We start from the raw sequence: 13,498 nt of genomic DNA, 5'->3' as shown, positions 1-13,498 counted from the left end.
GGAGAGGCGGGAGCCAGGGCAAGGGGAGCCATGAGGGTTGCTCGAGGTGTTTTGGACATTTTTATGCCTGCACGCAGGTCCGTGGGCTTGTGCAGGCAGGCGTGCCTCTAAACAGACCTGCCTCCCCCGCTCTCCGGTGGGATGCCTGGGGGCTAAAATGCCTTATCTCACCCGTGCGCCCACATGTGTACCTGAAAGCGGGCACCTGCCGACCAGCTTCGAGCTGGAAGAAGTAAAGCTTTGGTGCACCACCTGAGGGGGAGCCATGCACCAGCGCCCGGGGAACTGCCGTGGCTGAAGGCTCCCCTTTTTACTCGGAGATGGCTCCCTAGGAGATGTGGGCTTCCTTCCCAGGACATGTGACCTGGTGGGAGAGGGAGGAGAGGAGCGAGGCTGGTCTGAGTCCCTGAGGAGGAGGGAGGGGCTCTCTAGGGAGCAGAGGAGGGCAGCTGGGGGACAGGGAGGAGGGATGAGTTTCCGGGGCACTACGTGGGTGGCTGGAGGGGCAGGGCAGGGGCCATGAGAGTCTGGCCGGGGTGGATGCGGCGGATTGGGAAGGAGGGGGTCGCTGGGCGGCAGAGAGGCTGAGGCCTTGGGGGGACAGGAGACTCAGGCTTGAGCGGGCCCTTTGTGGCTACCCGAGTTCCCGGGGTGGGGGGGGGTGCTTTACAACTGCCATCACCACCACACCCCCGATGGACATGCGGGGTGAAGTGGGGGAGGAAAGAGGCCGCCTTCTGCAGTTGGGAAGCATCAGCCCGAGCGCTCAGCTCTCGGGCCCGTGGGCCCCTCGGTCGGGCTCTGTCCTGGCTGCGACAGCGCTGATGAGGACATGGATTCAGGGGAGACGTGCGCCCAGCCCAGCTGTCAGGCGCTCACATCCAGCTCGCAGCCACGGCAGGGAGGCCGCACGGACCCTGGCAAAGGGCTGAAGGATGGGAGGCCGGGAGCGATGCGGGGTAGTCAGGGCACCGTCTGGGGTGTTTACGGGAGCGCCTGAGGGTCTGACCTCTCAGGCCGAGGCGGCTGGGGCTGCTTCCCTTCCGGCGGGCCGGGCGGGGAGGGCTCTGTGGTGCCAGAGATGGACTGGGGCGGGGGGAGCGGCAGGGGCCCGTTTGCCGCTCAGCAGCTCTCGCGCCCGCCCCAGCCCTGCCCTTCCAGGTGGTGGTGGTCTCCGCGGTCCTGGCGCTGGTGGTCCTCACCGTCATCTCCCTCATTATCCTCGTCATGCTCTGGCAGAAGGTAAGCGCCCTGCCTCCTGGGGGCGGCCTGCCACGCCGCCGTCTTCACGCGGACGCCCTCTGCCACCCTCGAGGGCGGTAGGTCTGGCCGTGAGTGCGGAGCTCAGGTGGAAGGATACAAAGTGAGGCCGGGGTCCGAGCTGCCTCCGGCCCCAGCACCCCGGGCCCCGCGAGCCGGGTCCCGGCCGTCCCGGGGCCTCCTGTCTCTGCCGTCATCCCAGCCCCCACCCCGGGCCCCGCCAGGCGTCGCCCCCACCCATCCCAGCCGCAGGGCCTGGGACCTTCCCGGTGGGCCGCCTGGCCTCTCCAGCTCGCAGCCCTAAAACCACCCAGGATTCCACGGACGGGAATTCTAATCCCGTTCGTCAGCAGTGCTGAGAGTCAGCTCTGAGAGTTTATCCTTCCATGACCCCAGTGTCCTGCAGTTCCTGGGTTCGGGCTGCAGCTCGGCCACAGTTCTGTGCGTCTAAGACTGCAGCCCTGTGATTCCAGCATCCCGTGGTTTCAACATTCCGAGGTTCCGTCTTTCCGAGACTCCCGCTTGGGGCCGGGCCGGCCGCCCCCGGCAGAGCGTCCCCTCCCTCGAGTCACCTTCCAGGGCTGCCTGCTCCTCTGCTCTCGTCTGAGGAGCGGTGGCGGTTCTGGGAGAAGCCAGTGAGGAGGCTCTGATGCGCCTGCCCTCCGCTGTCGGCTGCTCCTCAGCCGCCTCCCCCGGGCGCCCTCCCCCTGGAGCCCAGGGAAGCCCGGATGACTTGCTGTGTGACCCCGGCTACGCCCCAACCCTTCTGGGCTTCAGGGTCTCTCGCCCCATCTGTTTCCTAAGGCGCTGGGCCTCGTGGGCCTCAAGGCCCGGCCCCCCTCCGATGACCCACGCCTGGTCTCGTCCTGCAGAAGCCGCGCTACGAGATCCGGTGGAAAGTGATCGAATCCGTGAGCTCTGACGGCCACGAGTACATTTACGTGGACCCCATGCAGCTGCCGTACGACTCCACCTGGGAGCTGCCACGGGACCAGCTCGTGCTTGGTCAGTCCAGGACCTCGAGCGGCCGTCTGGGCACTTGGGGCGGGGGGCGGGCACTATCTGAGGTCCAGGCCCAGCCTGGGCACGACTGGCTTGGAGACCTCAGGCTGGTGGCTCTGGCATCTCTGGCCTCAGGGCCCCTCTGGCGGGGTCAAGAAGATCCCCAAGGGCCACCAGCCCCGAGGTCCTACGGCCTGTGAGGAGTGAGATGGGACCCCTTGGTGGGGGGGGGAGTATTGGTTGAGGGCGGGCTGAGTGCCAGGCTGGTGCGTCGTCCAGCCAGAGAGGCTGAGGGGGTTCAGAAGAGCCGTGTTCCCTTTGGGAGGGAGCACGGCTTCCAGAGGCTAAAGATGGGCAGGAAAGCAGGCAGGACCAAGGTGAGACCAGGCAGGACAGAGATGAGACCAGGCAGGGGCGAGGTGAGACCAGGCAGGGGCAAGGTGAGACCAGGCAGGGCCGAGGTGAGACCAGGCAGGGGCGAGGTGAGACCAGGCAGGGCCGAGGTGAGACCAGGCAGGGGCGAGGTGAGACCAGGCAGGGCCGAGGTGAGACCAGGCAGGACGGAGATGAGACCAGGCAGGACGGAGATGAGACCAGGCAGGACGGAGGTGAGACCAGGCGGGGCTGTGGCGCACTGTGATTTTAGCAGGGGCATGGGAGAAGCAGCTTGGGCACAGGGTGGGTGGCTGACCTCTGGGGGCGTGGGCATGCACCTCCTTGTGGGTCCGGCGCTGAGAAATGGTCTTTTCCCAGGACGCACCCTGGGCTCTGGGGCCTTTGGTCAGGTGGTGGAGGCCACAGCTCACGGCCTGAGCCATTCTCAGGCTACCATGAAAGTGGCCGTCAAGATGCTGAAATGTGAGTCCTGGGAGCCCTGCCCCCCTGCCCCCAGCAGGCCTCATTCTGATTCTCCGGGCGGGAGAAGGGCAGTCCCGCCTCAGCTGGCAGCACTGGGGATTCTGCTTTGGGAAATTTCTCCTCCTCTGGGGGCCTCCTCCCCTCCCCCCATCCCCCCCCCCTCTTCTGGGCGGGGATCTTGCCTCCGTGGCTGCCTGGGTCTGTATGTGGGTCAGCGCAGACCAGGGCAGAAGGGCCAGAGGCCTTGGTGGGGCCTCCACGGGCCTCGGCGACGGCCCCGGCCTGAGGCCCCCCCTCTGTCCCGCAGCCACAGCGCGCAGCAGTGAGAAGCAAGCCCTCATGTCGGAGCTGAAGATCATGAGTCATCTCGGGCCTCATCTGAACGTGGTCAACCTGCTGGGGGCCTGCACTAAAGGAGGTACCCGCCCCAGGGGATTCTGGGAGAGTGCCAGGGGCCAAAGGCCCCCCCCCCCGTCCCTGGACCCCAGGACACTCCAGCCAGAGGGCGTGCCCATCCTGTCCAGTGCCGTCGCCGCACGGAGCCTGACGGTCACAGAGTCGCGTCACCTTCCCGGCCAGAGCGCTCCTCCGGTCCCCGGCCCGAATGGTTTCTAAATCACGGAGGCCTCTGACGTGGAAACATTTCGTAATGATGTTAAAGCCTGAGATAAGGACCAGCTCATGCGACCCTGAAATGAGCGGCAGCCCCACCCCGGAGACCCCCCCAGCATGCTCCCTGGGGGCTGCTTTCATGCAGCTCGTGGAATGAGGTCTCTCCAGCGGCATGGGCAAGTTCCTGGGCCAGGGATTGAACCTGCGCCACAGAAGAGACCCGAGCCGCTGCAGCAGCAATGCTGGCTCCTTCACCCGCTGCACAGCCAGGGAACGCCCCCTGCCAGATGTTTTTATTTGAAGCTCTGATTACAAGTTAGGCCACACACACAAAAAAAAGTTATCACCATTTGCAGCTGCTTACTGCAAGATCTGGGATTTTCCTCAGTATTGCGAAACCAGAGCAGAATACAGAAGTACGCTGTGTACGTGGGCCAGTTTATGTCTGCAATAATCACACATTTCAAAATTTTTGATTCCACTAGTATCTTCAAGCTGCCACCGATGGCCTCTAAGTCCATGTGTGGTGCTTGAATTTAAACAGTGACCTGTCAATGAACAGTTGGCTTTGTTGCCTTTATGTCCTGGGCTCCTGAGTCCACGTTGTCGAAAACAGCTAACCCTGAGCTGAGCTGACAAGGCCTCATCTCCTGAAACTTCCGTGCCCCTCTTGGAGGGTGCACCTATTAAGTGGGGCGAGGAAGCCTCAGGGAGACTGGGCACCTTTGTTCCTGGTCAGGAAGAGAACCCAGCTTTGCCTGGAGCCTGCCGCACCTGCAGTCCCGCCTGCAGCCTGCCGCTGGCCTGATGGCTGTGATGGGAAACCGGAGGGCTCCGGGGCCTGTCCCTGGGCCTGTCCCTGAGCCCGTCCCTCCGCAGGTCCCATCTACATCATCACCGAGTACTGCCGCTACGGCGACCTGGTGGACTTCCTGCACCGCAACAAGCACACCTTCCTGCAGCGCTGCTCCGACAAGCGCCGGCCACCCAGCGCCGAGCTCTACAGCAACGCCCTGCCCGTCGGGCTCCCGCTGCCCAGGTACCGAGGGGGCGGCCCGGCCCGGGCGGGAGGCAGAGGCCGGGGTGGGCAGAGTCACTCCTGCAGCCGGGTTTCCCTGGGTCGCCAGCCGGCTGGGGACCTGGCCCTTGTGCACCCCGAGGAGGGGGATGGTGGCACCGGCTGCCACCTGCTGACTGTGCCAGGCCTGGTGCTGCTCCTCGACCCCTGACCCTGCCCGAGCACCCGGGGCCCCGTCCCAGGCTGACACCGGCTCCTGCACTGTCCTCCCTTGTGCAGCCTCCCCACCCGCTCCGCACACCAGCCTCTCCAGGGCCTCAGGGCACCTCACCCGATCTTCTTCTTTTCCAAAAATAACAGTTCTTCCTTCTCGTGCTCATGACAAAGGCCACACATGTTCATTCCAGAGCCGAGAGGAACTTGAGGCAGCCGCGAAGGACGCAGAGACACTGGCTTGTGTCCTCCCCCGTTTTGACTGCTTTCCTCCCAGTCCTTCCTCCCCGAAGGGACCCGTGTAGGGAGCCCTGCCACGCTCTGGGGAGCTGACCTGCGGGCAGAGGCGCGAAGGCGGTCCGTGCCCACGCGCAGGGCATCCTGGCTGGGTGGGGCTGGAGTGGCCCCGAAAAGCACCTGGGCACAGGTGGTCCTTGAGCCCTGTCCGGGGTGCCGTGCCTGCCCTGGGCACAAGTGCTCTGCGGACTCGCCCTGGGTCCTGTGTCATCTTGGCAGCCTCCATGCCCAGCTCAGGGTGGGTCTGAGGTTGTCTGGAAGGGCTTGTCACATGGGCATCCCCTTGCGACACACGGGTGTGGGGGCTCCGTACGTGAAGGAGGGAGAGGCCGAGCCGAGCAGCAGGAGCGGCAGGAGTGGGAGAGCCCGCGCCTCTCCTGCTGTGACGCCCCTCTGCCCCCAGCCACGTGGCCCTGCCCGGGGAGAGCGATGGCGGCTACATGGACATGAGCAAGGACGAGTCGGTGGACTACGTGCCCATGCTGGACATGCGGGGGGACGTCAAGTACGCCGACATCCAGCCCTCCGGCTACATGGCTCCTTATGATAACTGCGTCCCCTCGGGTGGGTGTCACGGGCTCCTCACGCCTGTGCAGGCTGCCCCCTTTCCGCAGCCTTTCCTCTGCCCAGCTGGGCAACAACAACCCGCCAGGGAGGCGGTCCGGTGCCCGTTTAATAGAGGCGGAAGCAGAGGCCATCCGCCTGCCCAAAGCCGCTGTGTGATGGAGCCCCCGTGTGAACCCCCGCTTCTGGGCCCGGCGTGGTGCGCCCGGGCTGCAGGGCGGGGAGATGGCACGGTGAGAAGCGCGCCTGGCCTTCCGGGGAGACGTGGTCTGCTCAGAGCTGGCCCCGGGCCGGTCCAGGGCCCCGAGAGCAGAGGTGGCCCGGAGCGAATTGCAGAGGCTCTTCTAGGCCGTGAGGGCTCTGAGGTGGTAGGAGGGCTGAAGTCAGACGTTGGGAAGTTGTTAGACAGTTGAAAATCCTGGACATTCAGCCTCCACGGGCCAGAGACCAGGGTCCCGCGGGCCACGGGGAGACACAGCCGATGGCCGGCGACCTGTCGGGTGACCTTCTGCTCTTGCCTGTAGCTCCTGAGAGGACCTGCCGGCCGACTCTGATCAACGAGTCCCCGGTGCTGAGCTACACGGATCTCGTGGGCTTCAGCTACCAGGTGGCCAATGGCATGGAGTTCCTGGCCTCCAAGAACGTACGTTCGGTCACCGCGAGCGGCGTGGGGTCCTGGGGGGTTCGCGCAGCCGGCCAGGGTCTCCCAAGTGCACAGCCCCGTGGGGCGGCCCTCGGGGGGTGAGGTCAACCCGTTGCCTCGCACCACGTGGCCGCTCCCACCTGAGCCACCTGTGTCCTGCCCGAAGCCCCGAAGCCCTGGACGCGTCTTTGCCCCCCACGGACCCCGAGGCTCAGCCCCGTCTCCCTCCTCCCCAGTGCGTCCACCGAGACCTGGCGGCCAGGAACGTGCTCATCTGCGAGGGCAAGCTGGTCAAGATCTGCGACTTCGGCCTGGCCCGTGACATCATGCGGGACTCCAACTACATCTCCAAAGGCAGCGTGAGTCCGCGCGGTCCGTGTGGCTGCGGCTCGTGGGCCCGCAGGGCAGGGCTCCTGGTGGCCCGACCGGGTAGGCAGGGACAGTCGGCCCGCCCAGCGCTGTGTGCAGGGACGGCGACGGGCGTCCCCAGCTGTGCTCGGAGTGGGGTGGGTGGGGCAGAGGTGCCAGGGCCGTGGTGGGGCGGCTGGGATTTGCCGGTTGCGGCCTCGGCCAAGGGCCCCGTCGTAAGGGGTCCTGGGAAGGTTGCAGGGAGCAGGCCAGACGCGCTGCCCCAGCAGCGGAGGTGAGCAGAGGGAGCGCAGGCAACAGGCCAGAACAGATGAGTAAGGCAGGCTGCGTGTGCTTCAAACGTGCCTTCTGTTCATGTCCCCACCTGCCACGAGCTGGGGTCACGCTGGGCCCCGGAGGCACGGGCCGAGAGCTGGGAGCCCCAGGCACCCCCGCCTCACTCAGCCCAGGGTCTCTACTGGGTGGGGAAGGGTCCCGTTCTGCGAGCAGCCTCAGGCCCTGGGCACTTCCCCGCAGACAGGGGCTGCTCTGGCCCCAACATGTGGGGAACAAGCTCCGCCCCCTGCGCCCCGGGCCAGCACTGGGTGGGCGTGGGACCCGGGTACCAGCTGGGAGGGCCCTCAGGGACTGGGAAGTGAGAGAGCGCTGAGGGTGGGGACTGCCAGGCCGCCCCCGCCCCCGGCCCCCCCTCCCCTCCCGGCCCCCAGCGCCCCCCCCTGCACTCAGTGTCCCCCCCCCACAGACCTTCCTGCCTCTGAAGTGGATGGCCCCCGAGAGCATCTTCAACAGCCTCTACACCACCCTGAGCGACGTGTGGTCCTTCGGGATCCTGCTCTGGGAGATCTTCACCCTGGGTGCGCGTCCTGCCGTCCCCCCCTGGCCGCGCACTCCTCCGTCCTGGTCGGGCTGGGGGCCGGGCTCGGGGACGGGCTGGGGGCCGGGCTGGGGGCCGGGCTCGGGGCCCTGGGTCAGGCCCCAGCTCTGCCTCTTTCTGTCGCTGTGTGACCCTCACAAGCGTCCTGCCTCCTCTGGGCTCTTTGCCACCCCGTCCGAGTCTCGGCGGGTTTGGACAGTGACGTCCTCTGGGTCCCTGATTCTGGGGAGGGAGGCAGGCTCTGTCCAGAGCCTGTGGGGGGGCCCACATCTCCCAATGCCAAGGCCACTGCACCTGCACCCACGCCGGGCTGGCGTACCCTTCCCTGTCTCGTAGAAGAGGGTTCCTGCCACTTTTCCGACCCCCGGGCCTGTGTCTCCTGTCTCTGCTCCCCGACAGGTGGCACCCCGTACCCAGAGCTGCCCATGAACGAGCAGTTCTACAACGCCATCAAGCGGGGCTACCGCATGGCACAGCCTGCCCACGCCTCGGATGAGATGTAAGTGGCGCCTCTGGGAAGCCGTTCTGATGCCAGCAGTAGACGGACAGCCGCCTCTGCCAGCTGAAGCTGGGCACTCACGTCTAGGTTCAGCGATCTAGAAAACCCTCGGTCTAGCCAGCCCCAGGTGTGCCCATGACGGCATCCACAATCTCTGTCCCCCCGGGACCCTGCCGTCCTCCGTGCTGGCCTCACTTTCAGGCTGGCACCCTCCACACGATCCCATCCCAGCCGCTTTCACCGTAGTTCCCACGAGAGGCCCCAAGCTGGCTGCCGGGGCTCAAGTGGAATCACACGGGCCCTCCTGGGTCACGGCTCACCAAGGCGTGGTCAGGCCCGGGGAGCCACTGACCGGGGCGGGGGTGGTGGGAGGCTGCCCGAGGGAGCCCCTCGCCCTCCTCCCGTCCTCACCTAGTCCCGGGAGCCCCGACGCTGACCGCTGTGCCCCCTCCCCAGCTATGAGATCATGCAGAAGTGCTGGGAAGAGAAGTTTGAGATTCGGCCCCCCTTCTCCCAGCTGGTGCTGCTTCTCGAGAGACTCCTGGGCGAGGGTTACAAAAAGGTGGGTCGAGGCGGGGTGCGGGTGGGGCATGGAGCCTTCCGGTCCAGAAGCAGACCCGGGCCAGGCCCTGCAAGACGTGCTCGTGTCTGGGGGACCGTCCTTTACCTCTCTGGGCCTCGGCCTCCCTGGCGGTGCTGATGATGGGTGGGCTGGAGCCGGAAGCTTACTTGAGCAGCACAGAGACTTTTGAAGTAAAAGCCTACGTGGAAGCTGATGGGAGGTGGAGGCAGAGCCTTCAGCCCCTTCAGCCGGCCTCCTCCTCTTGCCTTGGCACCCCGCCCAAATCCTGGCTCCTCCACCAGTTCGAGCAGCCCCAGGCTGCATGAGCACTAAGGCCTGGACTGCTTGGACCCCGCCGCAGGCTCATCCAACGCAGTCAGAGTCAGCGGGGCCTTAAAACCCTCCCTGCCCGACTGCGAAGCTAGTGTGAGGAGATGCAGGTGCCCTCAGGCCCAGACCCAGCCCTCACCCTCAGTCCCGGCTTAGCCCACTCCCAGCCGCGTCGGTTATGGCTCTGGGACCAGTGGGAGGGAGGGGGGGTGTCCCCGTTCCGCGGCCCCAGCAGGGGAGGACGCGGCAGGCCGAGGGCCCGCACCTGTCTGCTGTGACGGGGGGCGGGAGAGCGGGTGGGCGGCGCTAGGGTTTTGGGTGCTGGTCTGAGAGCTGCCCCTTCCCCGGTGGCCTGGAGCTCCCCGGCCTTGCAAGAGGCCAGGGACGAGGGCACCTCAGCCCCGTGGCTTAGGGCCGTCCTTCCTCTCGGAGCACCGGGCGCCTTATTACACGAGAGGGGCGGGTTGGGTCAGGGTCTGAGTGCGCGACGACCCCTAACGGCACTTCTGGTCTGATCCCCGGGAGCAGAAGTACCAGCAGGTGGATGAGGAGTTTCTGAGGAGCGACCACCCAGCTGTGCTCCGGTCCCAAGCCCGCCTGCCCGGCTTCCCTGGGCTGCGATCCCCCCTGGACAGCAGCCCCGTCCTCTATACGGCCGTGCAGCCCAACGAGGGTGACAACGACTACATCATCCCCCTGCCCGACCCCAAGCCCGAGGTGGCCGACGAGGGCCCGCTGGAGGGCGCCCCCAGCCTGGCCAGGTAGAGCTCCCACCTGCCGCCCGAGGCAGTGCTGTGTGTCTGTGTGCGGGTGTCCTCGCGCTGCGAGGCGGGTCTTGAAGTGAGTTGCCTGGAGTGAGAACCTGTTCCTGCCGGTGGATGGAGGAGGCAGCTGAGCTCCCTTGACCTTTGAGGACCTTAGGTGGGCTGGGCAGGCTGGTGAGAGCCTCAACAGGCTGGGACTTCCCGTAAAGGAGCCCCTGGGGGCCCTCTGCCCTGTCCCCTCCAGGCCCTGCCCAGCCCTGCTCTCCCCTTCGTCACAGCCCTGACGCTCCTCTGGGGGCATCGCCAGCCGGGCCTGTGGTCTGTCCTTCAGGACCACACCCTAAGGACCGAGGCAGCCTGGCACAGGGAGGCCGAGGGCCTGCAGGAGTTTAGGCCAGAATTCAGACTTGGTGGGGGTGGGGATTGGCGCTCTTTCGCCTTGGGACGTGGCGAAGTTACAGTGCGGGGGGCTTTGGAGGAAGGCCAGCTGTCACTTGGATCTGATGTTCCCCGTGTGGCCAGACCCACACCCCAAACCAGATCCTCCCTGTGGTGAAGCGACAGGGGTTCCAGGCTGGCTTCAGGCTCCAGCTCTGCCGCTCAGCGCCGTGGGACCCAGCCAGGCGCTCTGTCTCTGAGCACATCTCTCCACCTGCGCCGGGAGCGCACGCAAGACCTAGAAGGCCCCCGAACCCTCTAGGAGAAGCGAATATTCAGGGCTCCGAGTAGCCAGGGTCCTGCGCTCAGCCCAGAGTCCCAGCGGCCTTGGGGCTGTGAAAGCTGCCGCTGTCCTGCACCCCCAGCCACGCGGCTTCTCCTTTCTGAGCCTCAGTCTCATGTGTAGAGTGAAGAGGGTTAGGGATGCTTCTGGTCGGGGGTTGCTGTGGGGATTAAATGAGGCCACGGTACCTCCGGGCGCACAGGGCTGGAGACACCGACGGGCGAGCCATGAGCTCTGGGGCCCCTGGCTGTGCCCTGGGGTGCCCGCTCCTGTGCTCTCCCAGCAGTGCCCGGCTGGGACTGGCCTCAGGGTGCCTGCCTTGCAGAGCGTTCAGGAGGCCTCAGGGAGCACAGGTGTGCGAGGTGTGCGGCGCGAGGGGGGCACAGGCCGAAAGCTCGGCGTCGGTGCTCTTCTCACTCCACTGGGCCTCGCGCACGGGCAGCTGCTCACTTCCTCGCTGGCCTCCCCTCTAGCTCCACCCTGAATGAAGTCAACACCGCCTCCACCATCTCCTGTGACAGCCCCCTGGAGCCCCAAGAGGAGCCAGAGCCAGAGCCGCAGCTTGAACCCCGGGGGGAGCTGGAGCCAGAACCAGAGCGGCCGCTGGAGGCAGGCTGCCCCGGGCCCCGGGCCGAGGCGGAGGACAGCTTCCTCTAGGGGCCGGTCCCCCGCCCTGTCCAAAGCCCCCCTCTGCCACCCAGCACCCCATGCCTCCCGGCCTGGCCTGCCCCCCCACCAGCTGTCCCCTCCTGAAAGCTTTTGCTTGTCGCACCCCAACCCCGGGGCTGGCTTAGGAGGCAGCAGAGCAGGAGGGGCCGTGGCCAGTCCTCTGCCTCTGGGGAGCCCGTGTGACTCTGAGCCAGGACGCTCCCGGGGGACTCGGTGTTCTCATCTGTAAGATGGGAGAGGTGGCCGGGCAAGCACGGTGCAACCCTCGCTCCCCGGCTGCCAGGTGCGGAGGCTGGGCTCCCCGGGGAGACGCTCGGTTCATGAGGTGAGCTGCCAGCTGCCCCCAAGCCTCGCACTTTTATCTGCCAGGAGCCGGGCGGGGACCCCGGCCTCTCTGGGGCCTGGCCTTGGACAGCGTTGCCTTAGGCAGAAGCCACCTCCCTCAGTGCTTTCCGGGCCCGAGCTGGACTGGGGCCTTCCGTGCTTGCTTAACCCCCGGGCTCGAGCCGAGTACAGGACCCTGCCCCGGGCGCTCGAGGGGCGCCTCCCCTCAGACGGTGCCTGTGTCCGCGTCTGCCAGGCCCCTGAGCCCAGGGGTCTTGGTCCTCGTCACTGCCAGTCTTCCTCCCCCCTCCCGGAGTCTCCAGGGCCACACGGGCACGCGTCTGTGATGGGGTCTGCAAGAGACACCCACACGCGTGGGCTGGTACGTGGGCCAGTGTGGACCGGGCCCGCCTGCCGCCTTGGAGGAAGCCCTGCCCTCTCTGGGCCTGTTTTCTCCGTTGAAGAATGAACTGGTTGGACTTACTGACGTCTGGGGCCCTGCCAGCACGAACATTCGAGAACATTCCAGGGCTTGTACACTTGCCCAGGTGAAGCAAGACCAAACACCCCAAACCTGTCTCCCAGGGGTCAGCCGGGGTCTGGGGAGACTCCAGACCCCACATCACACTCCGAGCATTCAGGAACTGTGACCCTTCTCCAGGCCCCTGGCAAGTCCCAAAAGGCCAGCTGCTCGGGCCTTGACTCTGTGACAGCCGGCGTCCTGGAACGCCTCCGGCAGCTGCCCCAGGAACACGGGGAGACCACGGGGGCCCTCGCAGCGCCCACATGGCCTCTGGAGCTCTGCCGGGCAAGGAGGCAGAGTCAGCAAATCAGACCGTCGGGCACTGCCCACCAGCCCAGCACCTGCCGTCCAGGTCTGTGCCCTGGACCTAAAGGACCGAGAAAGGGCAAGAAGCCTTGGATGGGGGACCTGAGAAAGGGGCGCGAGAGGTGGGGTTGCCTTCCCACCCGCCAGCTGCCCCATCCTGAGGCCGGAAGCATGGGAGGGGCTTTGTCTGCCCAGGGGGAGTGGGCGCTGTGGCCAAGGCCGGGGGCAGGGGAGGGCCGGATGCGGGTGAGGGGAGGCCAGCGCCTCTGGACACCAGCCCCCTGTGCTGGTTGTCAGCCCTGAAGCCTGGTCCGGGAGAGGGTGTGGGCTCTCACTACGGTACCAAAGACGTAATCACCTAGGTTTACAAGTATTCTTAGGACTCACATAACTCACATTTATACAACAGAAGTGCTATTTTGTACGCCATCAAATTTGCCTCTCTGTGTACTTTTTTTTAAGAGAAAGATTTTAATATTAAACTGGTGCTTCTCACTCACAGACTTTGTGGTCTCTCTCGGGTTTGGCTCCCCGGGCCCGGGTTTGGGTCCTCCGCGCCCAGCGGGATCCCCGCTCTGGCCCCTTTGGCTCACATCTCTTTGCATCTGCAACGTGGAACTTTTCCCCCCGCCCCATGCTGCTCGCTGGGTGGCCGGGACCCCGGGCTCTAGGTTTCCAGGTCGTGGAAGCAGGAGGTCCTCCCGGCTCCGCGCTGCCTGGTGCTGGGCTGGGAGCCGGAACACCACCCGCTACCCCCACCCCCCATGTGCTTCGGCTTCGGCTATTAAGCCGGGCCCGCCCCCGCCCTCCCTCCGCTTGGCCCGTGGGCCCAGATTGCGGCCGGTGCGGCTCATGAGAGGCACCTGCTAGAGGCCCAATCACAGGCCTGGGTGAGTAGGGGTCTGGTGAGAGTCGGAGCAGGGCCGACGGACGGAGCGCCCAGGGGGCCAGAGAGCAGGAAGGACGAAGAGAGGCAGCGAAGGAGAGCGAGGAAGAGGCGGATGTGGGGTGAGTGTGGCCGGGGCAGGGCCGGGCAGCAGATAGCCAGGCTGGGAGAGGGGTGCCCACGGCCCCCACGCTGCAGCGGCTC

General features: G+C 66.2%; 1 protein-coding gene across 2 annotated transcripts in view; it reads left to right on the top strand.

Annotated features, from left to right (window-relative positions):
• PDGFRB (platelet derived growth factor receptor beta) overlaps positions 1-12,909 on the top strand; it is a 37,066-nt gene extending 24,157 nt beyond the window's left edge. For both annotated transcript variants that reach the window (XM_021085013.1, XM_021085014.1), the window contains exons 11-23: positions 1,148-1,242; positions 2,133-2,265; positions 3,016-3,120; positions 3,428-3,538; positions 4,612-4,771; positions 5,664-5,824; positions 6,349-6,467; positions 6,704-6,826; positions 7,579-7,690; positions 8,110-8,209; positions 8,666-8,771; positions 9,630-9,862; positions 11,060-12,909. In XM_021085013.1, the coding sequence (XP_020940672.1) occupies positions 1,148-1,242; positions 2,133-2,265; positions 3,016-3,120; positions 3,428-3,538; positions 4,612-4,771; positions 5,664-5,824; positions 6,349-6,467; positions 6,704-6,826; positions 7,579-7,690; positions 8,110-8,209; positions 8,666-8,771; positions 9,630-9,862; positions 11,060-11,243 (1,742 nt within the window). In that variant the 3' untranslated portion in view covers positions 11,244-12,909. The remainder of the gene's footprint in view (positions 1-1,147; positions 1,243-2,132; positions 2,266-3,015; positions 3,121-3,427; positions 3,539-4,611; positions 4,772-5,663; positions 5,825-6,348; positions 6,468-6,703; positions 6,827-7,578; positions 7,691-8,109; positions 8,210-8,665; positions 8,772-9,629; positions 9,863-11,059) is intronic.

The sequence above is a fragment of the Sus scrofa genome, chromosome 2 (genome assembly GCF_000003025.6).
Source record: "Sus scrofa isolate TJ Tabasco breed Duroc chromosome 2, Sscrofa11.1, whole genome shotgun sequence".
Lineage (NCBI taxonomy): Eukaryota > Metazoa > Chordata > Mammalia > Artiodactyla > Suidae > Sus > Sus scrofa.
The sequence above is the reverse complement of the archived record's forward strand: the minus strand, read 5'-3'. Positions and strand labels throughout refer to the sequence as shown.